Below are 27,592 nucleotides of genomic sequence, written 5' to 3'. Positions count from 1 at the left end.
AGGCTAATTACAGCACTGAAAGCAATTGATGTGTTTACACAGACAGGCCAGCGCAGGAGCATCTGTGCTTTAAGCCTTACAACTCCCGCTGAGGTGCTTTTTTTGCAACATTGCAACTGAGGAGTTTCTGTGCAGTAAGTGGTTTGGCAGTGTGTACACCACAGAAAACTGCTTTACTGAGCAGAAACTTTGCCTACAACAAACCACACTCCGGGACTTTCAGTTAGCTGTAGCAAAAAGAAAAGGAGTACTTGTGGCATCTTAGAGACTAACCAATTTATTTGAGCATGAGCTTTCGTGAGCTACAGCTCACTTCATCGGATGCATACCGTGGAAACTGCAGAAGACATTATATACATACAGAGACCATGAAACAATACCTCCTCCCACCCCACTGTCCTGCTGGTAATAGCTTATCTAAAGTGATCATCAAGTTGGGCCATTTCCAGCACAAATCCAGGTTTTCTCACCCCCCACCCCCATACACACACAAACTCACTCTCCTGCTGGTAATAGCTCATCCAAAGTGACCATTCTCCCTACAATGTGCATGGTAATCAAGGTGGGCCATTTCCAGCACAAATCCAGGTTCTCTCACCCCCCCACTCCCATACACACACAAACTCACTCTCCTGCTGGCAATAGCTCATCCAAACTGACCACTCCCCAAGTTTAAATCCAAGTTTAACCAGAACGTCGGGGGGGGGGGGGGTTAGGAAAAAACAAGGGGAAATAGGCTACCTTGCATAATGACTTAGCCACTCCCAGTCTCTATTTAAGCCTAAATTAATAGTATCCAATTTGCAAATGAATTCCAATTCAGCAGTTTCTCGCTGGAGTCTGGATTTGAAGTTTTTTTGTTGTAAGATAGCGACCTTCATGTCTGTGATTGCGTGACCAGAGAGATTGAAGTGTTCTCCGACTGGTTTATGAATGTTATAATTCTTGACATCTGATTTGTGTCCATTTATTCTTTTACGTAGAGACTGTCCAGTTTGACCAATGTACATGGCAGAAGGGCATTGCTGGCACATGGCATACATCACATTGGTGGATGTGCAGGTGAACGAGCCTCTGATAGTGTGGCTGATGTTATTAGGCCCTGTGATGGTGTCCCCTGAATAGATATGTGGGCACAGTTGGCAACGGGCTTTGTTGCAAGGATAGGTTCCTGGGTTAGTGGTTCTGTTGGGTGGTATGTGGTTGTTGGTGAGTATTTGCTTCAGGTTGCGGGGCTGTCTGTAGGCAAGGACTGGCCTGTCTCCCAAGATTTGTGAGAGTGTTGGGTTATCCTTTAAGATAGGTTGTAGATCCTTAATAATGTGTTGGAGGGGTTTTAGTTGGGGGCTGAAGGTGACAGCTAGTGGCGTTCTGTTATTTTTTCTTTGTTAGGCCTGTCCTGTAGTAGGTGACTTCTGGGAACTCTTCTGGCTCTATCAATCTGTTTCTTCACTTCCGCAGGTGGGTATTGTAGTTGTAAGAATACTTGATAGAGATCTTGTAGGTGTTTGTCTCTGTCTGAGGGGTTGGAGCAAATGCGGTTGTATCGCAGAGCTTGGCTGTAGACGATGGATCGTGTGGTGTGGTCAGGGTGAAAGCTGGAGGCATGTAGGTAGGAATAGCAGTCAGTAGGTTTCCGGTATAGGGTGGTGTTTATGTGACCATTATTTATTAGCACTGTAGTGTCCAGGAAGTGGCTCTCTTGTGTGGACTGGACCAGGCTGAGGTTGATGGTGGGATGGAAATTGTTGAAATCATGGTGGAATTCCTCAAGGGCTTCTTTTCCATGGGTCCAGATGATGAAGATGTCATCAATATAGCGCAAGTAGAGTAGGGGCTTTAGGGGACGAGAGCTGAGGAAGCGTTGTTCTAAATCAGCCATAAAAATGTTGGAATACTGTGGGGCCATGCGGGTACCCATAGCAGTGCCGCTGATTTGAAGGTATACATTGTCCCCAAATGTAAAATAGTTATGGGTAAGGACAAAGTCACAAAGTTCAGCCACCAGGTTAGCCGTGACATTACCGGGGATAGTGTTCTTGATGGCTTGTAGTCCATCTTTGTGTGGAATGTTGGGGTAGAGGGCTTCTACATCCATAGTGGCCAGGATGGTGTTATCAGGAAGATCGCCGATGGATTGAAGTTTCCTCAGGAAGTCAGTGGTGTCTCGAAGGTAGCTGGGAGTGCTGGTAGCGTAGGGCCTGAGGAGGGAGCCTACATAGCCAGACAATCCTGCTGTCAGGGTGCCAATGCCCGAGATGATGGGGCGCCCAAGATTTCCAGGTTTATGGATCTTGGGTAGTAGATAGAATATCCCAGGTCGGGGTTCCAGGGGTGTGTCTGTGCGGATTTGATCTTGTGCTTTTTCAGGAAGGTTCTTGAGCAAATGCTGTAGTTGCTTTTGGTAACTCTCAGTGGGATCATAGGGTAATAGCTTGTAGAAAGTGGTGTTGGAGAGCTGCCGAGCAGCCTCTTGTTCATATTCTGACCTATTCATGATGACAACAGCACCTCCTTTGTCAGCCTTTTTGATTATGATGTCAAAGTTGTTTCTGAGGCTGTGGATGGCATTGTGTTCCGCACGGCTGAGGTTATGCGGCAAGTGATGCTGCTTTTCCACAATTTCAGCCCGTGCACGTCAGCGGAAGCACTCTATGTAGAAGTCCAGTCTGCTGTCTCGATCTTCAGGAGGAGTCCACCTAGAATCCTTCTTTTTGTAGTGTTGGTAGGGAGGCCTCTGTGGATTAGTATGTTGTTCAGAGGTATTTTGGAAATATTCCTTGAGTCGGAGACGTCGAAAATAGGATTCTAGGTCACCACAGAACTGTATCATGTTCGTGGGGGTGGAGGGGCAGAAGGAGAGGCCCTGAGATAGGACAGCTGCTTCTTCTGGGCTGAGAGTACAGTTGGATAGGTTAACAATATTGCTGGGTGGGTTGAGGGAACCATTGCTGTGGCCCCTTGTAGCATGTAGTAGTTTAGAAAGTTTAGTGTCCTTTTTCTTTTGTAGAGAAGCAAAGTGTGCGTTGTAAATGGCTTGTCTAGTTTTAGTAAAATCCAGCCACGAGGAAGTTTGTGGGGAAGGCTGGTTTTTTATGAGAGTATCCATTTTTGAGATGTGGGATGTTGCTGCCAGGCAAACTGGTGCGCTGTAGATTCGCACCATGATTTACTGTACAGTAGCTTGGTGTGTATGCAAGCCCGAAGACTCTTCGGTTAGTTCCACTCTTTTCAGCTGGTCAGAGGAGTTGTTTATCAGTGAAACAAGCACTGTCTCTCCTAAGAGGCTAAGGGCATGGCTACACTTGCAGATGTAGAGTGCTTTGAATTAAACTAGCCTTCGTAGAGTGCAGTAGAGAAAGTGCTGCAATCTGTCCACACTGACAGCTACAAGTGTACTGGCGTGGCCACATTAGCAGCTCTTGCAACAGCCAGAGAGCAGTGCATTGTGGTAGCTATCCCAGCATGCAAGTGGCTACAATGTGCTTTTCAAATGGGCGGTGGGAGTGTGACAGAGTGTGTTGTGTGCATGTGGGGGGAAAGAGAGTGGGTTTTTGGGGGGGCTGAGAGCATGTCAGCATGCTGTCTTGTAAGTTCAGACAGCAGCAGACCCCCTCACCCCCCCAGCCTCTGTCACACACAGCATTCCATAGTAATGGTTGCTTTGTCTCGGGGCAGGTAAGCATGCCGGTTGTCAGAAACGGAGCTTTCAAAGGGCATATCCACATTCCTGCAGCGAGTTCAAAACAACGAGAAGAGCGGCCAATTGACTTATGGGGATTATGGGATGTTTCTGGGGGCTGATCAGAGCGCAGTAATGCAACACCGTGTTCACACGGATGCCCAGGCGTTTCAGCCAAGGCACAACAAGAGTTAATCTTCTCGCCGAGGTGGAGTACCAGGAGCGCTCTAGCCATAGAGTCAGAGCGCACTATGTGCTTTAATGTGCTCTCACACGCAAGTGTAGCCAAGCCCTTAGTATGCTGCTTGCAAAACACTCTTCTCCTGTCAAACTTAACAATGAAACTGCAGTTTCCTATATGGAACCACAGAGTGAACCAGCCTTTTCCAGGTAAATTTATTATGAAATTTCAGTTTAACTAATGACAAATCATCTGCAGTATATCAGAGCTCTAAAGTGTAGATTAAAATTTAAACGTTAATAAAACAAAGTATTATGTTTTGAGATATAAAAGTGACACTTAAAAGCATTTCAGATCTTTTTTGCAGACCTCCCAACATTCCCAGCAGTTAAAACAGGATGGGTTCTGTGCCCAGGGGTGGGAGGGAGGGTTATAGTGGGAGCTGAAGAGCAAGCCAGCCCCGTACTCATACCACAGTGGAAGTTCTTGCCTGTGGGGCTAGCTGGGCTCGGCTCCAATGTTCTGAGTGTGTGCTAGGATCAGGAAAAGGCCAGACAGAGGAGCAAACTGGAGAACAGGGAGAGGAGGGGCTGTGAGGAAGGATTAGGGGGAATAGGAGGGAGAAGCAGATCACAATGCCTGGAGTGGGGAGCTGAGTCTAGCTAGCCCACAGGACAGGGGGCTTTTGTAGGTCAAAGCAAAACATGGGACTGTTGGGAGGTCTGCTTTTGTAGTAAGAGAAATGTTGTTCTGTTTTGTTGAAGCAGCTAGAGTTAAACTTTTTCTTCATTGCAATGCCAGGGGTGTAAATACGTTTTGGTTGTAGGAAGCCATCTACAGACTGAAAGTAAATTTAGCATCTATAAAACTGAAGTGCTACTAGTTTCTCCCAATACAATTTGTTTAGTAGACCATTAGTTTGAAACACAGGATATACTAGAGCGGGGCAGTCAATAGATGGACTGTGGCCAAATCCAAACTGCTAGACACTTTCGAACAGACCCCAAAATCCATTTACTTATTATTGTTTTCTTTTGTTTGGTTTTTTTTTTTTTTAAATGTTTTTCCCTAGAGTCTGGACCTTGACAAGAAATGTGGACCTTGACAAAAAATAATTGACTACCTCTATACTAGAGGGTCACACTTGGTTTCTTCTGTAGGCCACGCTATACACCCAATGAGAGAGAGAGCAGCATATGAAGCTGCTGCCTGCAATGTGTAGGCAGCAGCATGGGATGCCTTCAGCAATCTGGTGTAGGGTGGGGCAATGAGAACTGGAGGGAAGCAGAGAGGGGATTATGGGGTTTATAGATACCTCCCCAGCCCTTGCACTGAGAGCTGCCTTGTTCTTTACCCTTCAGAAACTCAACCTGGACTCCCTCCTCCACTCCCCACCCCTTTCTGGATCCCTGCTTCCCCAATCATCACTTCATCCTTCCAGTTCCTGCTGCTTCTGCCTCCCTCTCTGGATCCCCACTTTCCCTTCAGCATGCCACACAAAAGCCCTCTCTCTAGGGCTCTCATTTCTGATAGGCTAGGTCTACAATAACAACCCTTCACCCATATAGGAATACCAGTATGCTATACTGGCAAAGCACACCTAGGTTGGATGTAGCTATACCAGCTTTGTACCACTCCCTGAAAGGAACAAAAAAAGCTACACTGGTAAAAGTGCAGTTTTGCTGGTATAGCTGTGTCCACACTAGGGTCTTCTGCTGCACACTTATTTGCAAGACCAAGAGAACTATAGACTAGCACAAGTCAGTAGAGTAGCCATGGCCCGAGCCTAGGATACAGTCAGTCTCCCCACACAAGAAGTTATGCTGCTGCCTCCGATACGTATGGACAGCAGCAGGCGGTGCCAGAGAACATCATATGTCTGCTACACCAGGCAATCTGGGGGCCACGGTTTTTCTCTGAATCAAGTTTTTCCCTTTTTTACCAATAAGGTTCTACCCACTGATGCCTAGAACATTCTTTGACATTTTGGAAGTGACTAAATACAGTGTTTAGGAGTTATACTACATACAGACAAACAGAAATAGCAGGATGCTGAACATAGGCCAGAAAGTTATCCAACATCACCCTGGCAAAATGAAGAAACCAATAATAAATCTACAATACATTATGTTACAATAATACAACTATAATATACTTATCATTAAAGGATAGGGCTGGATTTTCAGAAACACTGAACACCCACAACTCCAACTGAAGTAAATGGGAAGAGATTCTCACTCATTCCTCAGGAAAAATGAGTGCAGTCTATCAAAGTCACTAAACATCCCAGGGACGCTGGACCATGCCACCATTAAAACAGCAGCCTGGGGGCTGCCACTGCAGCTGTTGTGGAAGAGGGAGAGAGAACCAGGCTGGGCTACAGTGACAACTCCTCCTCTTTTCTTGGACCCAGCATATGGGTCCAGCCCCCCAGGGCACCATACAAAGCCAGAGTTCCCCCAATTGCCAAGGGAAGGAAGAGCCAAGTCAGTCTTCCCCTAGTCCCACCCCACAATCCTGCTCTTGAGGTACCACATGGGCAAGAGCCTCTCACTTCCACAGATAAGGAAGAGCATACCAAATTGGGCTGCTTTTTACTGCCGCTAGACCCAGCACATGGAACCAGCCCCCGCCTCACTGAGATAACAGCATTCTTCTGCTGTCAGCTCACGTAGGTAATCAGTAAGTCAAGCAGCAATGCTAAAGGTTCAGGGTACAAGCCCTGATGATGATGACAATGTTACCGCTGTACAAAACATACATAACAAAATTGTTTTTTTACCTTTGTCCTTGAAAAGCATTAGGAAGTTACATGCAAAAAGTTACATTAAAAGAACATTTCGGTCAAGGACTCAAAAATAAGGACACGTAGATGTACAGCTAGCTCTGCATCCTTAATTTGGTCCTCTGGTATGATCTCATACTATTTCTTCCTCAAGCATCCCTGCCACACTCAGTGCAGAGTTTGGATGTACACTGGTCCAAATTAAGCTTGCATGGGAATACATAAATCTGGCAATTCTTAACTGACGTTATTTTAATGTAGTTTTTTTTATGTAATATGCTGTGGTGTAGCACACTTTGTAGCTTCTGTAAGCTCCATTCCACCCACTAGCTCTGTTGCCACCCTCCCATCCCCTCTCTTCAGGGACTCCCTGGAAATCCATCCAATCTCTCATCCCCTCTACCAGGGGTTCTGTGTGCCCCCTCCTTACATACCAGGGTCTGTATTCTCACCCCAGGACAGGGCTCATGTACTCCCTATTGCCCCCATTCCAAGGTTCTCCATTCTCCTGCCATGGCTACGGCTCTGGGTAAGCCCCAATTTCCCTCTTTCTCACCCATCTGCCACAAACAAGCATCCTCCTGCCCCCCATTCCCTTCAGCCCTTTACTAAGGTCTCCTATTCTGCCCCTATTCCCACCATCCCCTCGATGCTAAGGGCTCTTTACCCTCCCTCACCCCATAAACAGGGTCCTCCCCAATGCCAGGGGATGTGTGCACATTCCCATTCCATCCATGCTTGTTCCTCCCCCCACTTATTTGTTTGGGATATAAGTCATTTAGGGTGTCAACATATTAAACTCTTTTGGGAAGATGGACAGAGATAAGAATATTGTTATGTTAGAGCTACTATCAACCAGTTGTTTGATCTACAGACAATTGCAGAGGTGTTTGAAGCTATAACTGTGCTGAACAGATGACAGGGACTCCAAGCGTCCTCCTTTTCTCCCAAAATCAACATGGTTCTGGCTACTGATGCCTAGAACATTCCCTAAAACATTAGAATTGATCAGATGCAGCATTCAAAAGTTAGTGTTACATAGGAACAAACACAGATGTGCCATCAAGTTGAGTATAAGGGGCCTTTGCAAACCTGGCCAACTACATATTTGATCACTTATTGCCGTACTCACCCATGTTTGCTAAGAGGCAGACAACTGCTTGTACATCTGCTCCTGCATACACATCAGCCAGTGAAGTGACTACGGGCAAGCAAAGTGTGTGCACACGAATTCTCCGTTCACCTACACCAAAACGATGAATAAATTAATAATGCAATATCCACTGATAGGAAAGAGGCAACTGAAATTGTTTACTAAGTACATTCCTTCTCTCATTCCAGACTCCTTTGCTCCATCAGTGACATCAGTCCTGATGCCCACAATTGTTCCCTTCTCCCATTCCGTCTATGAAATCTTTTACATACTGTCCATTATGCATGAAATCTCCTAATCCAACTTCATAAAACTACCACCCTATTTACATTCTAATTCTCCCTAAAAAACTTACTTCCATAATGCAAAAAGAAAAGGAGTACTTGTGGCACATTAGAGATTAACCAATTTATTTGAGCGTAAACTTTTGTGAGCTACAGCTCACTTCATCGGATGCATGCCTATGAAGTGAACTGTAGCTCACGAAAGCTTACGTTCAAATAAATTGGTTAGTCTCTAAGGTGCCACAAGTACTCCTTTTCCTTTTGCGGATACAGACTAACACGGCTGCTACTCTGAAACCTTCCATAATGCAATGTCCAAGTTGAGTTCATAATTTATAAACCAAAGTTATTTACTAGAAACTAGATCTTCCAGAGGTGCCTATGTATAGACCCACTCCTGGAATCCAAGATGCCTGCACCATAAGATTTTGGATTCTTCAGAAAACCATGCTCTTTAGGTCTTCACAAGCAGTTTACTCACACTAGTCCTTTGGATCTCATCAGTGGTAATATACAGAGGCTCCTGAAGAAGAGATTTAGGACATACTCCAGAGGAAGGAGTAACTTATTTTCTCTATATCTGTCTTTTAAACCATAAGGTTTTTATGGCAGGGACTATATTTTGGCCAGATTATGCCACCTGTACTCAAATTTAGTACCCAAATCCACAAGAAGCTCAACTGATTTCAATGGGACTATCCACAGAGTAAAAATGTCAGTATTCAGCTCTTGGTGAACTGTACAATGGCAAGCACATTATTGTGATAAATACTATTACTACTAATATAATTTTAAATTAATTTTCACTTCCTGAGATTAAATTTTGTTTTACCTGAATTAGACTTATTATGGAAAAAAATTCTAATTTGCAACAAAGTTCATTGCCCGTGATCCTGGAAAGACTTACATGTGTGCTTAAAAGTACATGCTGAAGTAGTACCACTGACTTCAATAGGGAGATGAAGTGCATAAAATTAAGCATGTGTGTGAGAGACTTTGCAGGATTGGTTCCAATATGTGTACAGATCTATTAAGACATTTAAAGCTTAGCATAAAAATGTCAAAAGTATTAATTAGGCTGTCTTGGTAGTAAGACAATGCACTGTCATGAGCATGAAAGAAATCTGTACTCAATTTGATGGTTCAATTAAGAACATGACCAATTGGCCTCTGCATGAGTCATTAACTAGCAAGAGCATTTCAGTGCAAGATGAACTGCCTTAAAACAGAAAATAAAATGCAACAAGACAGAAAAGAGAAATCAAAAAATAATGGGAGAGAAGATACCTAAGAGGTCACAGAATTAAGTATAGAAATAAATACTGCTGCTTCAAAAGATTTATTTTGAAGAGAAATAATGTAATAAAATGTTGGTTGTTTTCCAGTTACCTTTGCTGGAAGTATACAAAAGAGCCGTCTGAAAACACACCAGAGATGTGCTTGTTAGACTTTCCTCGATGGACATCTGTACTGCGAATCCAGCATCAGGATTGACATTGGCAAGTGACAGCAAGTCAGTAGATCGCACAAAAAGATTTCCATGGAAAGTATGTATTGAAAGACCTAGAAGCAGACGAGATCATTTAAAATATGGATAGCGGCAACATAAAAACCTAACTTCCATAATTATATACTTTTAAAAACCAAAAGCCCCCAATTTTATTTCAAACAGGATAATGAAAGTTAATTTTTCTAAATACTAATGCAAATTCATCAATGACTGCATAACGGTAAGAAACTTAAGGATAATCTCAAAATTCTTGTTTCCATCCATTTTTTAATACTCTTTGCCCTGACTGCAAAACATGTAAACTTGAAGGGATGGACTACAAGAAAAAATTAGACTCTAATCCTGCAAACCCCTATGCAAATGATTAACTTCAAGCAGTCTCATGAAACTATTCTCATGCTTGAAGTTAATCACATAAGTGTATGCTGGAGCAAGACCTAAGCCTGTATATTTATTTTTGTATTAGCCTTTGCTCTAACTTTCTACTTAATGCCTTCTCCAAAATGTAACTTGTTGCAGCATCCCCACCTTGCTTTTGTTTTTTCTTTTTTAACTGTTCTTTGACGGTCCCTCCCTTCTCCTGTCCCACCTCCCCCTAGCCATGCCAAAGCTTCTGGAAAAAGTTGAGTGTGGATGAGTGAGCATCTCCCCAGAATTGCCTTGTGATGGAGCTCCACTCCTAGGGAGATAACTCAGAGCCAGCAGAAGAACCACTTTAGATGCTCAGCCTAACAGGTGACACTGTATGGAAAGGTACAGAAGATGATGGTCAAAACCAAAATGGAAGCTGCCAGACATTTAAAAAATTTCATAGTAGAGCAGCGTCCACGAGATTCAAGTCTAGAATTAACAGGTGGCTTCTAGAACACATGAGTAAGAAGGAAAGCCAATTTGGTCAGGGAAAATTACAATCAGTTATAAATGCAATTAACATTTCAAGGAAAGACAAATATTACCGGTGAAATAATGGGATTATTTTTGGCCATAAAGGCTGATGAATACTTTGACTATGCTAAGATGTTGAATTTACAAGTCTGTATAGCTAAAGAAAAAATCATAAGACCCAGTTCTTATAAAGCAGTGCACCATGTCTCTAGTCATTTAATTTTAAAAAGGGATGGTCTAGGTGTGTTAGAGACTAGCACTCAATGAATTAAATGTGTTTGGACTTTTTAAGTTCCAGAACTGAATATTAGAATTTTTTATTTTTTTTTTTTTTACACTGGGTAAGCAAAAATATGGTATAAAAGTTTTGCTGTTCTCCTGCATTTATAGTCAATTAGTAATGAAATCAGATTGAAGCAGAGCAAGAAGAAAGAAATGCATATCACAGCAATAAACTACTTCCTATGCAGTTAGAAACTAGTCACTTATGAGAATCATTCAAAATCAGGACATACATCACCAAGTTCAGTAAAATAAACTGCATAAAATCGAAGAGTTCCTAATTTAAACACTCTGGAATTTAACATTTGTTACAAATGTTCACTGAACATTTCGTAAATTTCTATAGAATCACACAGTAGTTTTGAACCTTCATTCTAACTACTACTCCACAGATATAAACCATGATATATTAGACCATTCCGAATCATAGGACATAGTATATAACGTACTCAAATGATGCACAAACAGGTAAATTAGCGCACGGGAGAGTCTCATTTACATAACAAGTGAGCCCCTGCAAAACATCAGTGATGTTTTTCTAACTCAAAAAATTATGGAAGAGTTAAGTCATTGCATTCATTTCACAACATAAACAAATGGCTATGCCTTGGGAGAGCATTACTGACTCCAGACTGGATTTAATTTCTTCTTGACTCATGTAGATTATTCTGATGCCCAAATTAAATTTTTGACTGGCACTAACAAGTTAGTTAATTTATCAAAGGCTGTACTTGTCCTAGTTAGACTACAGAATGTTACATTTAATTGCACATCCTATACACCACCGCATTTTTGATTAAGCAGGATGAACTGTACTTTTCATATCAATCATCAGCATATGGAGAATTCAGCTGTACACAATACTTAGAGATTAAAATGTCTAGCTTGAAATTAATGTACCTTTCGTTTTTTTAAGTTATAAAAAAGTGTGACATTAAGCATCAATGGCCAATTTTTGCAAGAAAAATTTCTCCTTTCAGAGCACCTTAAATGTATTCAATTGACACTTGAGGCAAAATTCACCCTAGTGTGAAAGGCTCATGCAAGGCTATCAATACTATTTAAGATTTGTGATAGGCAGCAAGGATTGTGAAGGCATAAGCTGCATCAGAGGAAGGGGACAGGGCTGTTCATCCCTGAATGCAACTCAAGGTAGATTTTATTTTGGTTCACATAACCCAGAGCAGAAGGCAGTGATGGGACAGGAGAAACCATCAGATCTATAATTCATCATCATCTTAAGGAAACGTCTTCCATAGTATTGATGGTGGACAGCAAAACCTTTAGGAACTTTTTAGTGATAATATAAACATTGACCGAAAGAAAGCTGTACTTTTTTCTCAGATACAACTTATCTTGCCTGGGAAACCTGAGGCCTAAGATTTTGGTTCTTCCAGTAGAATTACCTAATATGTGTTAAACTTATCATTTGAGTATGCTGTGCAGAAAGGTATAGTAGCTACTGTAAATTTCTTCCTAGCAAATTGCAATGTAGACACAGGGGATCATGTCTGAGGCACTGCATGCAAACAGGATTTTTCTTCTGATATTTTTTTTCCCAGGGTATGAAAAAGGTTTTAAATATGAGCTACTATTCTAGCGGATATAGAACAAGAAAATGCATAGGTGAAAAATACACTCCATATTTTATCCTAAGGTTTTTAAAGAGAGTTAAAGTCCAAATGCTTAATGATGTAGGTATTACAATTAAAAATAGTGAAAAGCTGACAGCTCACATACAGGTGTTCTCAAATGAGCCTTTTAAAAAAAGTGAAATACATTTTGCCTCACTTTACCTCAATTATCTACTGCAGGCAATCCCTAGCTTAATACACATTCTGAAACTTCTTGTAAAAACAATTCCAAGATGTAAGCCATACCTTTTGTACATCTTATTCTCATGACTGCCTCAAATCCAATCTTCCTTGTAAGGTATCTTTTAAGGTCTTTTTGCAATTTTTCTGCTTGAGCAGGATTGTGGCTATGATGGAAAGATGGATAATAATAGATGCATCCAGCAGAATACTTGGACATACAAGCTTTTGAGGAGAAAGAGAAATGGTTAATATTTATATATGAAGATGTGTAATACAATTTATTCATAAATCGAGTTGTTTTTTAAAAAGAAATATAATCCTTTGCCATTTTAACACAGATTAGCACATTAGAATGAAGGAAAAAAATTAAACTGGAATTTAAGCCTTAAATAGCTAATCCACAGGGTTTCTGAAGAGCAAGTAAAGGGTGCTATAATGGAGAAGGGGCGTACAACCACTAGCCACCTGGTTAGGTCAGGACACCTGAATAGAATAAGGCCTGTTCCAACTTGCTGGAATCCCTATTCTATTTTCCTGATGTGATCCATCTCTGTTCCGGCCAGTTCCCAACTTCTTACTCAGGCCAAGAACCAGGAAGGGGACAGTGAGTCATCCTAGCCACTCTTTATTACCTATATACACACTAGTAAATAAGCATTTTAATGTGGCATGCCACATTGAGAACTGTACAGTATTCATGTAGACATAACTAATTTCTGGTGTGCAGAAACATGTTTTGATTTAACCTTTAGAAAACTAGATGAGAATACTTTTCTTACACATTCAACATTGACCATTAATAAACTTGTCTTCACTCATTCACTCTCTCACTCCTCAAGTTGTTTCCTTTCCTAAACATAACAAGGCCATCTTTTATCTCCTGCAATGGCAGAGCATCAGAATATAAGATGACTCACACACTATTAGCCTGCCCTCCCTGTGCTTTCCTGTTGGTTTCCATTCCAGCTCCTCCACAGCAGAAGAGTCATATTTAGGGAAGTGTTAAAATACCCATGGACACAATTTAAGGGCTCCTGAAGGAGCTTTGATTTTAATGTGAGTTTAAAACACAAATTGTGGAAGCAGGTAAAAAGACAAAATAGAATCTCTTACCTAGAGAAGCCAGGTCAGAATACTGAGAACTTAAGAGAAACAAATCCACAGCTGTTTGCTGTCCTGAGCAGTCCAGTGCCAACTTTTTGTAAAAATCTGTGGCGGGGCCAAGATGCTGTACAACCTTTAGTAAAGGAAATTATACAGCAAAGAGTACAAGTTGGGAGCATACTACCAACACAATAAACGTGTTATTAAATAAAAACACATTATAAAAGATAAAAGTACAATATTTAGTATTTTCTTACAATAATCATTTGTAGTTGCTTACTAACTTTTGCAGAAAAGTATTTTTTTCTATTCTGAACCTCCTGTTAGTTTACATACATAATCTTCCTTTCAGGAAAACATAAGTTCAAATACAAATAAACGTTCTAACAATGTGCTGTTTAAACTACAACACACATGGGATTTCTAAAATAACAAAAGTGACAAAATATTAAAGATAAGAACTGACGTTTCAGAATCCTTGTTGGTTTGGCACAGATGTTCATTCTGGTTCTAAGCCCCTGTCTGATGGAGACAGTTAAAATAAAAAGCACTAGTGGTATTATTCTTCCAGCACTGTCTGACTACCAGTTTGGTGATGGATTAAGGAAGATGGAGCAATCTGCTCACTTGCCTTGAAGACAGAGGAATAGAGCATAAAATGTTTATAATTAAATTCTTATTAGACTAATATAGATGTGCTGAAGAGATATTTAAAAGCTAGCAAGTTGCAACACAGTAAACAAATACAAAAGGTAGCTTGTACAAACTAGATTAGAAAAACACTGGAAGTTATTAGTTTCAATAATAATGAATGATCCATCAAAAAAAGTTAATAGTACCTTTGTGCTTGATCTTTGATTGGGATCTTCTCTGGAATGCAAGAGCCCTGCACCCAAGGATGGTAACTGTGACTGAAACACAGATATGCGGCCACCTGTTGGAGACATCAATTTAAAGGCAGCCTGAAGCGCAGGACCCAGTGCGCTGTGTGTTTCTCTTGCATTGGTGAACATATTTGGTAGTGCATTCAATAAATCTTTTATCAGCTGCAAAACAGATTGAAAGGTATTACTGCCAAAATAGGGATGTAATTTCTCAGAAGCTATACTGGCATGGCATGAGCACCTGGTGCTCAATATTTCAGCTTATATTAAACACATATTGTATGGAAATATTAATATTAATAATAAAATGGCAAAACAGGATTTCAGTTGTACACTACAATACTATCATGAATTCCAGCAAAATTAAAATGTTGGATTTAAGCATTATGTACATGATATAGACTTGAAATCAATGGAATTTAACTGCAGGCTGCATAAAAATATTTTTAAAATGTTTATTTTATCTATGAAACGTAATGCTACTTTTTTGATCAACCATACCTCTTTGCTTTCATGCAGATTTACAAGTAAGCTATCAGGTGTAGGTAAGAAAACATCTACAGAGGGAAAAATACAAATGTCATTAAAGAATAAAAGCACATTCCAAACACCACAAAATATTAATTCAAATATAAATTAAAATATTAACAGTGGCACTGTTTTTTGTTTTTGTGTTTTTTTTTAAAAAAAGGATTAAATAAACCCTGGGGTTTTTTTTGGATATAAATACAAAATGTATTTTATACAGACAAAGACTGCTTTGTATCAGTGCCAATATAATTAACATCAGAGTTTCATTTTTCAGATCCAAGTATTTTGCAATTTATTTTTGAAGTCAACTTATTTTAACTGATAACTTCACATTATGCTGCTATGCATATTCATCATATTTAAGCAGATTTTAATCGGTCCTTAAAAATGTGAAATAAACTCTTGAATATTTTTTATTCCTTTTCTTCTTGCTACTTACCATCAATATCCGAGACAATCAGCATTTGAGGCTGTGATAAACCTTCCTGCAAATTGTAGAACTGAACAGTGCTGTCAAATGTTATGAATCCTATTCTTGTTCTTGAATCGCCAGGCAACCTTAAGATAACAAAGCAAAAACAAATTAAATACAAAGCCAAAAATCCAGATCTCAGATACACTTCTGCAGCTTCCACTGATGTTAAAGGAAACCATGTTTGTGTATCTGAGTCAAAACTGGGCCCTAATTGCTTAGGCTAGGTCTACAATAGAAAGTTTACTACTATAGATGTGTCAGATGTATGAGAAGGTCACATCTCTAACTGACATCGTATGCCAGGTACAGCCCTAGTGTAGATGCAATTATGATGGCCAGTATAGCTTATTCCATTTGGGGAAGTGGGTTAAGCTATACCGGCAACAGAATTCTTTTCTGGCAGAAGCTACATCTCCATTAGGTGAGTTTGACAGTATAGCTAGACACCTAAATGTAGTTAAAAATACTTTTAGCATGAATAACCTAAGACAGACTGAATTTACTTATTTTAGGCAGTTATAAGAGGAGGCTACTTACCTATCACTAGAGGTTCTTCGAGATGTGTGGTCCTTATCTGTTTTCCACTGAGGGTTTACGTATACACACCATATGCCCTGAGATGGAGAATTTGAAAGTAATAGTGTGTGTTGGTCCACGCATGTGCCCTTGCCTCATGGTTTCATCTGGGGCGATAAATGGTGGGGCATATCGACCGTGTATCCACTTCCTTCTCCACTGCAAATTGCACACATCTACAGCAGAGGGGAAGGAGGGCGGGAAGTGGAATACAGATAGTGACCACATATCTCGAAGAACCTCTAATTACAGGTAAGTAACCTCCTTTTCAAGTGATGAGTCCTATTGTATTCCACTGAGGGTGATTAACAAGCAGTATGTAAGTCGTAGGAGGCTGCAAGGATGAGGATGGAACAGTTTAGCAGAGGACAGCCATGCCGGATGAGACATCCGTCCAGAGTCCTACACCCAGGCATAATGCATAGAGAAGGCATGTACCAAACTCCACGTGGCCGCTCTACATGTCTTGAAAGTGGCACATCATGGAGGGTGGCCATTGTTGAGGCTTGGGCTCTTGGGGAATGGATGCTAACCCCATCCTATGGAGGCCACATGGATGTCTATGGGGTATGTCCTGCATATCGAGAGCTGTAAACTACATGCCTTCTCCATATGAAATGTGGGTTTGTGGATAAAGCAACTGAAACAACCGAGATCCAGGTTAGGTCTCCACTCACCCTTCTGTTTGGGTATCAGGAAGTAAGTTGAATAGAACCCCATTCCTTGACAGTCCAGAGGAACCCGCTCTATTGCCCCTCTTGGTAGTAAGGAGTCCACCTCTAGGGCAAATACATTGGCATGAGAATGGTCCCTGAGGAGGGAGGGGGCTGTGGATGAGGTAGCGTGATGAATTCAATTGTACCGTCATAGTGGATGACATTTAGCGCCCAATTGTCTGTTATTGCACTCCAGATTAGTGAGAAGAGTGCTAGATGACCCCCGAAAGAGTTGTTGGCAGCAGGCGAGGTGGCTGGCAGCTCTCTGATGTTCCTCAGAAATATCTTTTCTGAGAGGGTAACATGTGTGATGAGGAAGGCTGTGAAGGTGGACCAGGACATTGAGACTGTTGGGTCTTCTGGTGCTTGCATGGTGGTCTGTAAGGCCTCTGGTGGAAAATCTGGGAAGTCTGGTACCATTGTGCAGGCGGCAGGCGGTAGTATTTACACTTGGGCGCAGGTGGGTAGATACTCAGCGAACTGAGTGTGGCTCTTGAATCTTTGAGTGTGTGGAGGGAATCGTCAGTTTTCTGATTAAATAGATGGGATTCATCAAAGGGGAGGTCCTCAATAGTAATTTTGTACCTCCCTGGGGAAAACAGAGGAATGAAGCCACAATTCCCTCCTCATGACATAGCCTCATGACATATGCCCATAGCCATTGAACATGATGAAGTATCTGTTGTATTTACAACTGATTGAAGAGCTGTCCTTGCCACCAGTTTGCCTTCCTCCAAGATTGACTGGAACTAGCCCCGATCTTGTTGCAGCAGTTTTTCAGCAAAATTCTCGTTTGCTGTAGTTCAGGAAGTCTTATTTGGCAAGCAATGCTTGATAATTTGAAATCCTGAACTGAAGGCTAGCTGAGAAGACAACCTCAAATCCCAGAAGTTCCAACCGTTTCCTCTCCTTATCAGTCGGAGTGAAGCATGGGTGCTGCTGTCTGGACTGCTCCGTCATGGCCTGTACCATAAGGAAATGCAAGGGTGGGGTGGTGGTGGTGAGAAAAGCAACTCAGACCCCTTAGCCGGTATATAGTATCGTGTACAGAGGCATGCGTACGGCCAGAATGTGCCAAACTCTTCGAGATTCTGGAGGATGGCATCGCTGACAGGCAGAGCAGCCCTACCCAGCAGCAATGAGTGAAGGATGTCCAGGAGTTGATGTTGTGTGTCTTGTACCTCCTCCAGGGGAATGTGAAGTTCATCCACCACCCTACGCAGGAGACCTTGGAATTACTGGAAGTCATCTGAGGGTAAGGGGGAAACCGAAGTCACTGCAGCAACTGGTGAGTATGATGGAAAATGCTCCTGGCTCCAGCGATACCACTGGAACGAGACTCAATGGGTCTTCATAATTGGCTCTGAGCGTCTACTCAAGGGCACTCTAGACGGGAGAGAGGTGAAGTCTCCCTTACAGAATGGGTGGATTCCGACAGTGGGTATTAGGGCCAGGGTCCCCATTAGGGCCAGCATGATGGATCTGGAGGATGCTGCAGTGGGCCCCAGAATGTAGGGAGCCAGTGGCTCCTCGGCACTTGGAGTGGAGCATATTGCAACGATGTAGACGGCGTCTTTGGGTACTCAGTGTCAGTAAGGGATGGGCAATCCCTGCACTTCATCCGATTCCTCAGAGGACACGAACTCAGACACTGGTTCCATCAGCGATACTGCTGGATCTGGTAGAAGCATATAGTGAAGGGTGCCTTAACTGCAGCACATTCTGGATAGGAGATCTGGCCTCCCTCATGTGGATGGTAGCAGAAGGTTCTCCCAGGGCAAACAGTTCCTGGGGCTCTGGCACCTTTCCCAACTACCCTGGTGTTAATGGTACTCTTTCCGTAGTGGGAATGGACGCTAGAGTGGCAGACTTTCCTGGAGCAGGCATGCTGACATTGACAGCATGCGCAGCTCAGTTCCCAGTATCGGTGTGGGTTCTTGTCATGTTTATGAGTCTTGGAGCACACTGCTTCCCCATGGCTGGAGTTTGTGGAAGGAGCCTCCCCTTTCTTCACTTTGGAGGAAGTGCCATGCTTATGTGCATGCTTCCTTACCTCCTGACTAGGCCCTGGCATGGGATCCATAGTGGTGGTACCGCCAGAGCTGGACCCTGTCTCCATAGCCAGAAGTGCACTCCTGGCTGTCTCAGGCCGATGTACAGGGGTTTCCCTGGCTTGGGTCCGAATGAGGTCTCATGGTGACTTCCAGGAGGTGCTTCTTGAGGTGGAGAGACCAGCCTTCGCAGGTACGGCTTGGGACAGACTGACAGATACTGCACCTGGACGAAAAGGTGGACTGCTCCCAAACAGCAGAGGCAGCGCTGATGTTCATCACCGGCCGAGAGGGAAGGAGACACACATGTTAAAGCCTGGGGTCTCCAGCATGGTCCAGTATCCGTGCATGGGTGTGGGTGGTGGTGGTGGTGTTTACATGTAAACAGATCCCCCAAGTCCTAATTCCACTCTAAATAACTACTAAAACGATGAAAAACTATGTAAAAACAGTAAAACAGCAAAAGACTACCAAAAAAACCTAACTACATACAACTATACACTTTTTAGGTGCGTCACACAAGAGGACACTAAGGGCGGATCTACACTACTACAGTAAATCAAGCTAATTTACGCAACTTCAGTTGCATTATTCACGTAACTGAAGTCGATGTAGTTAGATCCACTTACCGCAGTGGCTACACTGCGCTGTGCTGACAGGAGAGCATCTCCCATCGACCTCCTTCATGCTTCTCGGGGAGGTGGAGTACATAAATCACACTGATTTAGCGGATCTTCAGCAGACCTGCTAAATCACCACTCATTGCATCAACTGCAGCAGTGCCGATCTATCAGCAAGTGTAGACATGCCCTAATAATTCTTACCTGGATGATGCGGTGGTAAGAAGAAACTGGAGAAGCGGTCAGTCCACCCCACCCTTAATCACCTTGGATGAAACCATGCGGCGAGGCCACGTCACATGCGTGACCAGATCAACAGATGCTACTACTTTCAAATTCTATGGCTCCGGATGCGTGGTACGCATACTCAGTGGAATACAATAAGGACCATCACTAAAAGAACTTCTGTTACAGTGCTATGCTTTTGCAAAAGGAAAAAAAGGTTCTCTCCATTTATCATGTGATGTTGCTATGGGACAACAGCCTGTGAATTGTTACATATTGCAATTCACTTGGCATTGCAGTATAAAATTACTAAATAGAAAGTAACAAGGATAGTTGGGTACTGAGAAGTGCCTTCTTGGCTGCCCACTCAACAATTTAAAAAAAAAAAAGAAAAGAAAAAAAAAATGTGATCTCAATGTTTCCTGAACAGGTTAGACAATCATGATAAAAAGCAGAACTATGCTTCCAGATGTCATTACAGATCAGCCCTCTTAAACAGGTCAAACTTCAACAATATTTTAGGGTTTACTGCAGAGGATTCAAATTTGTTTGAAAAAATTATTTATGATAGCAAGAACTAAGCTGTATTATAATGCATCTAAATTTACTTTTAATTTTCTTTTTTCTCCTCCCTTTATTCTTACATCTTATCTTTTCTTGTACTTTCCCCTCCTTATAGCTTTACTGCAGTAGTTCTCAAACTTTTATACTGGTGACCGCCTCTGAGTGCGACCCCTCTTATAAATTAAAAACACTTTTAAATATATTTAACACCATTATAAATGCTGGAGGCAAAGCAGGGTTTGGGGTGGAGACTGACAGCTCACGACTCCCCATGTAATACCCTCCCAAACCCCTGAAGGGTTCCAACCCCCAGTTTGAGAACCCCTGCTTTATTGGATCTGTTTAATCAAAATCTGCAATGTAATAGTCCAGAAAATGTCCCTCCTAACTGCCCCCCAACAGAAAATTAAATCTTTTGTTTTCATCCTTTGTTAGAGAAAAATGCCAGTAACTGGTGCAATGGTGATTTGTTTATTTAAACTCTAATATGAAAATGTAAGATGCGCATGATACATCCCATATGCTTCAGAGGTAGGATACTTGCTATGCGTATTCTCTGTGTCAAATAGCAATAAAAACACCAATTGAATGGAAGTTATAAAGTGGCATTTCAGCAGAGAATACTTTATCAAGCTCAAAAGTCCCAAAACTGAATGAAAGAAAAACCAAACCAAAAAAGTTTTTAGGGCTGTCAAGCAATTAAAAAAATTAATCACAATTAATTGTGCGATAAAAAATTAATCGTGATTAATCGAACTGTTAAACTATAATAGAATACCATTTATTTAAATATTTTTTGATGTGTTCTACATTTTCAAATATATTGATTTCAGTTACAACACAGAATACAAAGTATACAGTGCTCACTTTATATTCATTTTTGATTACAAATATTTGCACTGTAAGAAACAAAAGAAATAGTATATTTCAATTCACCTAATACAAATACTGTAGTGCAATCTCTTTATCATGAAAATTGAACTTATAAATGTAGAATTATCTACAAAAAATAACTGCATTCAACAATAAAACAATGTAAAACTTTAGAACCTAAAAGTCCACTCAGTCCTACTTCAGCCAATTGCTCAGGCAAACAAGTTTGGTTACAATTCGCAGGAGATAATGCTGCTCACGTCTTGTTTACAATGTCACCTGAAAGTGAGAACAGGTGTTCGCGTGACACTGTTGTGGCCGGCATCGCAAGATATTTACGTGCCAAATGGGCTAAAGATTCATATGTCCCTTTATGCTTCACCCACCATTCCAGAATATATGTGTCCATGCTGATGATGGGTTCTGCTTGATAACTATCCAAAGCAGAGTGGACCAATGCATGTTCATTTTCATCATCTCAGCCAGATGCCACCAGCAGAAGGTTGGTTTTCTTTTTTGGTGATTTGGGTTCTGTAGTTTCTGCATCAGTGTTGCTCTTTTAAGACATCTGAAAGCATTCACCACACCTTGTCCCTCACAGATTTTGGAAGGCACTTCAGATTCCTAAACCTTGGGTCAAGTGCTGTATCTATCCTTTGAAATCTTAGATTGGTACCTTCTTTGCGTTTTGTCAAATCTGCTGTGAAAGTGTTCTCAAAACGAACGTGTGCTGGGTCATCATCTGAGAAGGCTATAAATTAAATATATGGCAGAATGCAGGTAAAACAGAACAGGAGACATTGAACTCCTTGGGGGAGAATTGTGTCACAAATTTAATTAACGCATTTTTTTTTAAACGAGCATCATCAGCATGGAAGCACGTCCTCTGGAATGGTGGCTGAAGCATGAAGGGTCATATGAATGTTTAGCATATCTGGCACGTAAATACCTTGCAACACTAGCTACAAAAGTACCATGCAAAATCCTGTTCTCACTTTCAGGTGATATTGTAAATAATAAGCAGTCAGCAGTATCTCCATTAAATGTAAACAAACTTGTTTGACTTAGCAATTGGCTGAACAAGAAGTAGGACTGAGTGGACTTGGTAGGCTCTAAAGTTTTACATTGTTTTGTTTTTGAATGCAGTTATGTAACAAAAAAATCTACATTTGTAAGTTACACTTTCACGATAAAGAGACTGCACTACAGTACTTGTATGAGGTGAACTGAAAAATGTTATTTCTTTTCTTTATCATTTTTACAGTGCAAATATTTGTAATAAAAAATAATAATATAAAGTGAGGACTGTACACTTTGTATTCTCTGCGGTAATAGAAATCAATATAGTTGAAAATATAGAAAAACACCCAAAATATTTAATACATTTCAATTGGTATTCTATCGTTTAACAGTGTGATTAATTGCGACTAATTTTTTTTAATCGCAGTTAATTTTTTTGAGTTAATTGTGTGAGTTAACTGTAATTAATTGACAGCCCTAGTTATTTTATATCCTGAGGCAAAATATTAGAAATTTAGAATTGATGAAAGGAATATCCACCTTTAGTCATAGCTATTTTGAGTATTCACTATATAATTCTTGGATTATCTAAACAAAATGCTTTGCAGATCACTTCTAATCATATTCATAAAAAGATATTCTTTGCCATTATACAAATGGTCCTAAGTTACACGGCCATATTCTTTTTCTACACTACTACAGACATTTCAAAATCTAATTTAGTTAGCAAAACATTTGCCCTGTATCAGTAGGTCCTGTAAACACTGTATGAAACAGTTACAGTAAAAGATACACCATAAGTTAACATTGCAGCCTGCTCACAATTATAAAATAAAGTCAATCTAAAAAGATGATGATGTATATACTTACTTGTCTAGGTTTTCCAGCAATGACTGACACACAATTGTCAAGTATCCAGCTTCCACTGCATTATGAGACACATCTAAAACAAACAAGTACACTGCAGGCTGAGGAGGACGAAGCTGTAAAATATAAAAAAGAATTAAAAATTCTTATTTTAAAGGGTAAAAAATGTTAATGGATAACATTCCCTTGGGGGGGGGGGGGGGGAAGAGGAGCAAGAGAAGGAAGGGAATGCCTTGCAAAATGTTTAAAAATATATCCTATAATTAAATTAACCAAAAATAAGATTTATACCGTCATTCTGGGTTTTCAACAAAGTAAAATAAAAGAAATTCTGACTTGTGTTAAGTTTATCATTAATGTAGAAAACAAAATCAACATCTTAGTCTGTCCTTTTGTCAGCTGGGTCAGAGGAGAGCCTTTGATGTCAACTGTAAAATTTATTCTGAAAAATGGCACTGTTCTTTCAGAATGATGACAATGACACAATTTACTATTCTGAATTACAATAAACATCAGCATTACATTGCTACCATAATTATAATTATGTGTATATTTAAGGAAATTCTATATTCCATTATCTAATCTCCTTAGTCAGAGTTTCAGATCTAAAATAAGATTCAATCCAGCAAAGACTAGTGGTGAATTTAAATTTAACCAACCTGATAGAAATTCAGTAGCTTTTGTGAAAAGACCATTTTAATCCTATTTATTTGCAGCTATGCTTTCTGTAACTGAGTTAATACAGCACTGACCCTGCATTTCTTCTCCTCCCGCTCTGAAACAGAGAGGACTGATGGCCACTCAGAATAAAGAATTTTGGCACCAGAGAGACTTCTCTTAACTCTCCGGTTTGATTCCTTCTGACAAAAATAAAATAAAATTTATTTACTTTATCTTTCTATTCTAGATGAAAAATCTTATCCTTTCCATCCAAAAGCCAATTTCCTCTTGGATGGGTGTTTGTGCTGTCTTGACCCACTCACGGAAAAAAAATCTGCAGGTAAATGGGACTCAATTTAGTCTATGATTGGGGCTATTACAGCATAGATCCTGGGTTCTTGAAGTAACCCAAAAGATAATAAAAAAGGAGGTATGACTCACTATTGGGAGGGACTATCACTTCCTCAACCTATACCCATACACACTGATTCACATAACTAGTACTTGTCCATTCCATCCTCAAATACCCTTTTGATATGGACAAAAATCAAAATAAAATACTGGTTACTGAGGAGGCCCTGCGATGCAGGTAGGAGAAACAGGGAGGAGAGACACCCTTTTCTTCCTTTGTCAAATATATATGGAAGTACAGTTGTAAGCATACTGCAGCTGAAGACTACATGAGCAGATGTCTGTTGGTTTAACTCCTGAGTATCCACAACTTTGAAGGCTATTCCTGAGGTATGAGAATCAGTAGGGCCCTGCATCACACAATAATTTCCAGCACTTTCCAGGTGAGGAAATGGAGGGACCACATAAACTACACAGAAATCCCAAAGACTGATAATGTGTCATGAGCTAAGAACTTCCTACTCTGGGTATCTGCTGTAGAATTGATTGCATTTAATATTTTTTCATGTCACAAAGAGATGCCATGGTTGTCACACACTGCTGGCTGCTAACATTTGTATGGGAGCACTTCAGAGCTGTTAAACCAGTCTGACTGTAGGTTCAAGCCTCCAAGATGCGCAGAGCTCATGCTGAGAGCAAGCTCCCTGTCCATATGAACAGGGAGCGTTTCTTCCCCCTTGTTGATTTAGGTGCACAACCACTGCTGTGTTGTCTGAAGTTTATCAGGATACATTTGCTATTGCTCTTTGCAGAATGCCAAAAAAGCCAGTCTCACTCCTCTTAGGTGCAGTTATGTAAAGTGCCTTTCTTCTCAGAGACGAGTCTGAGCTAGTATGGAACCTGTGCAGAGTCCTCATTCTATTAGGTTTGTTTCAGTTGTGACATGCACCTTGTTCAGTTTTTGTGCAGGTCTTTTCTGTACTGGTGCTTCCACCACTGTAGAGTGTTTCACTTATCGGGCGTTCAAAGTTCTCTCTCAGAGCTTGATCTAATGGGATTGCTAGTTGCTGAGCGTGTCCTAGAGCAGAACTTTTTCTTTCCGCAACATTCTATAAAAACCTCCACAGCCCACCTGTGCCACAACAACTGTATGTCTGCATATCCAGTAGATTAAAAGCCAGGACTGGCGTAAGCAGGTGGCAAACAGAGCAACTGCCTGTGGCCCCACAGGGGACTCCGCAAAGCTAAGCTGCTCAGGCTTTGACTTCAGCCCTGCACAGCTTGGGCTTCGGCTTTCTGCCCTGAGAAGCAGCAAGTCTAATGCTGGCCCTGCTCTCTGGTTTATTTTGGAGGACCCCCTGAAACTTGCTCGTGGCCCCTCCTGGGGGTCCCAGACCACTGGTTGAGAACCACTATTCTAGAGTGCCACATTTCCCTCATAACCAGATTGCAGCACACAACCCTCAAGCCTCAGAGGGATAAGACTACAGTCTGAGATGCAGAGTGAAATTGCAGGCTCAGGTCTAAAGACAGTTCAGTTTTTAAAATCTCTCTTCCTCTGGGAAGACATTGCCTTGTTCAATAACTGTCAATGCATCTAGACAGGTTAGAACCTGTACCAAGCAAAGAGCATTCTTCTCATGCTTAACTAAGAGGTCTATGTTCTTGAACATATTCCAAGTTTCAGCCATTTCCCCCAAGGTTCTGCAGCTTCACAATGATAAGTCAGCTGACCAAACTTGGAATCTTACAGAATCCCCTCCATGAGAAGGCAGCTGCACTCACAGATATGACTATTGTAAACACCCTCAGTATTGAAGCCAGCCCAAAGGGCAGGGAGTGGTACTAGAAATGCCAGTTCAGGGTGAAAATTTGATGTTATGGGAATATGAAGACATTCTTTTTAAAAATCTACTGAAGAATTTTTTTAAATCTCCTAGTCGATCACAGCTAATATAGACTGGAGAGACTCAATCTTGAATTTGAGTCTTGAGCATTAACCCACTTCAGATCCAAAGTGGATCTTGTCCCCACCTCTATACCTTTTGGAACTACCAATTACCTAGATCAAATTCCCATCAGCTGCTGCTCTCTGAACAATTACTCTGATATCCAAGAGATGTTTCACTGTCCATAGGTCAGGTTCCTCTTGATGGGGCGCAGGGGGTGGGGGGGAGGGAGAAAATGGCAACCCTGAGGAGAGGGGAAGAGCTTAAAGTCAATCTGGGACACAAATGACAACTATTGACTGAAATGATCCCTTCCTGTTACGATATAAAGGAAGAGATCCTTCTTTCTCTGAATCACTGCAAACAGAGGAAGCGGACAATCAGCAACACTGACAGCTCTGGAAGGCCACAAAAAGCAGTGTAGACTTTGAGTCTGATTTCAAAAATGAATAACTCCCTCCCCTTTTAAATCCCAGACCGAGGTGTGTATTTAATAAATCATCTTCTGGAGTGGCTTTTAACTGATGAACGCTTACACTTCGTAGCCTGTGAAGCTGGCATCATAGAGTCACTCTTATAGATTACTGTCCTCAACACCTAAATATTTCGTATCCCAGTTTAGAAAAAAAAACTCTCTTCTTTGCACAAAGCACTATCATTCTGCCTGTACTGCTGCTGGCTCAGTGGGCTGCTTCCACATGTTACACTATTAGAACCTGCCTCAGGCTGCAATGGAAGCCCCACTTTCTGGCCAAGTGCTGGTCAGCAAAGCATGGTTGATGGTGCCCAAAATGCTATTGTAGGATGCATAAAAGCTAGGTATTCTCTTATCGGAAAGATTTTCAGGGCCCGTTTCCGTACTGAACTGTATTCAAGATGACTATCAGAGGGTGGCTGCAGGTTGCTTTCTAGTTGTTAATTTTGTGAGAGATAGGAATTAATCTGGGGAATGAAGAGGAGTTCTTTGGAAGATGCCAAAATTCTGTCTGATCAGTCATTGGTCTTGCCCACCTTTCCAGAGAAAAGGAGAAAGCCAGAGACTGCTGTAGCATTCCCAGTCACAGAATGCGTTTGGTGGTCTTTGGCAAATTAGAGTGTAAGTGCCCACATCACAACTGGTATTAATTGACACCTTTACTGTCAGTTTTGGCAGAGAAAGATTCAAATGGGAACTGAGACAATTAGTCTTTCAATCCTAGGGGTCCCTCCAAGTGAAAACTGAGACACACTGGTAGGGCACCGTGGGGAAGTTTGAAATGCGAGTGATGTACACAGTTTTCAGTGGTAAATAGGGTTGTCACTCTAGCATCTTGCACTAGTATTAAATTCACATACTTAAAAATATATATTTTTACCATGTAGTCTGAAGAAGCAATGAACTCCACTGTAGAATTCTGGACCTCTGGCCGTTTATGAGGCTCCCCATAGGATCGTGTCAAAGGGTTATACATAAATTCTTCAGGAACTAAACAAAAATTATGAATCCAGAGTAAATTATTCACTGACAGGTACACAGATTTTGTGCCTAATTACAAAAAGCAGCAATT

At 41.3% G+C, this 27,592-nt stretch overlaps 1 protein-coding gene across 5 annotated transcripts in view; it reads right to left on the bottom strand.

Moving 5' to 3' along the window:
• SEC24B (SEC24 homolog B, COPII component) overlaps nt 1-27,592 on the bottom strand; it is a 99,985-nt gene that overhangs the window by 25,479 nt on the left and 46,914 nt on the right. For all 5 annotated transcript variants that reach the window (XR_013345889.1, XM_077815128.1, XM_077815129.1 and 2 more), the window contains 9 exons: nt 27,401-27,510; nt 23,089-23,201; nt 15,538-15,656; nt 15,069-15,124; nt 14,523-14,729; nt 13,693-13,816; nt 12,643-12,801; nt 9,475-9,648; nt 7,781-7,891 (listed from right to left, as the gene is read on the bottom strand). Coding sequence is in view for 4 of the 5 variants with exons in the window: in XM_077815128.1 (XP_077671254.1) it covers nt 7,781-7,891; nt 9,475-9,648; nt 12,643-12,801; nt 13,693-13,816; nt 14,523-14,729; nt 15,069-15,124; nt 15,538-15,656; nt 23,089-23,201; nt 27,401-27,510 (1,173 nt within the window). In the remaining variant the exon portion in view is untranslated. The remainder of the gene's footprint in view (nt 1-7,780; nt 7,892-9,474; nt 9,649-12,642; nt 12,802-13,692; nt 13,817-14,522; nt 14,730-15,068; nt 15,125-15,537; nt 15,657-23,088; nt 23,202-27,400; nt 27,511-27,592) is intronic.

The sequence above is a fragment of the Eretmochelys imbricata genome, chromosome 4 (genome assembly GCF_965152235.1).
Source record: "Eretmochelys imbricata isolate rEreImb1 chromosome 4, rEreImb1.hap1, whole genome shotgun sequence".
Lineage (NCBI taxonomy): Eukaryota > Metazoa > Chordata > Testudines > Cheloniidae > Eretmochelys > Eretmochelys imbricata.
Note: the sequence above shows the minus strand (reverse complement) of the source record. Positions and strands in the feature narration are given on the sequence as shown.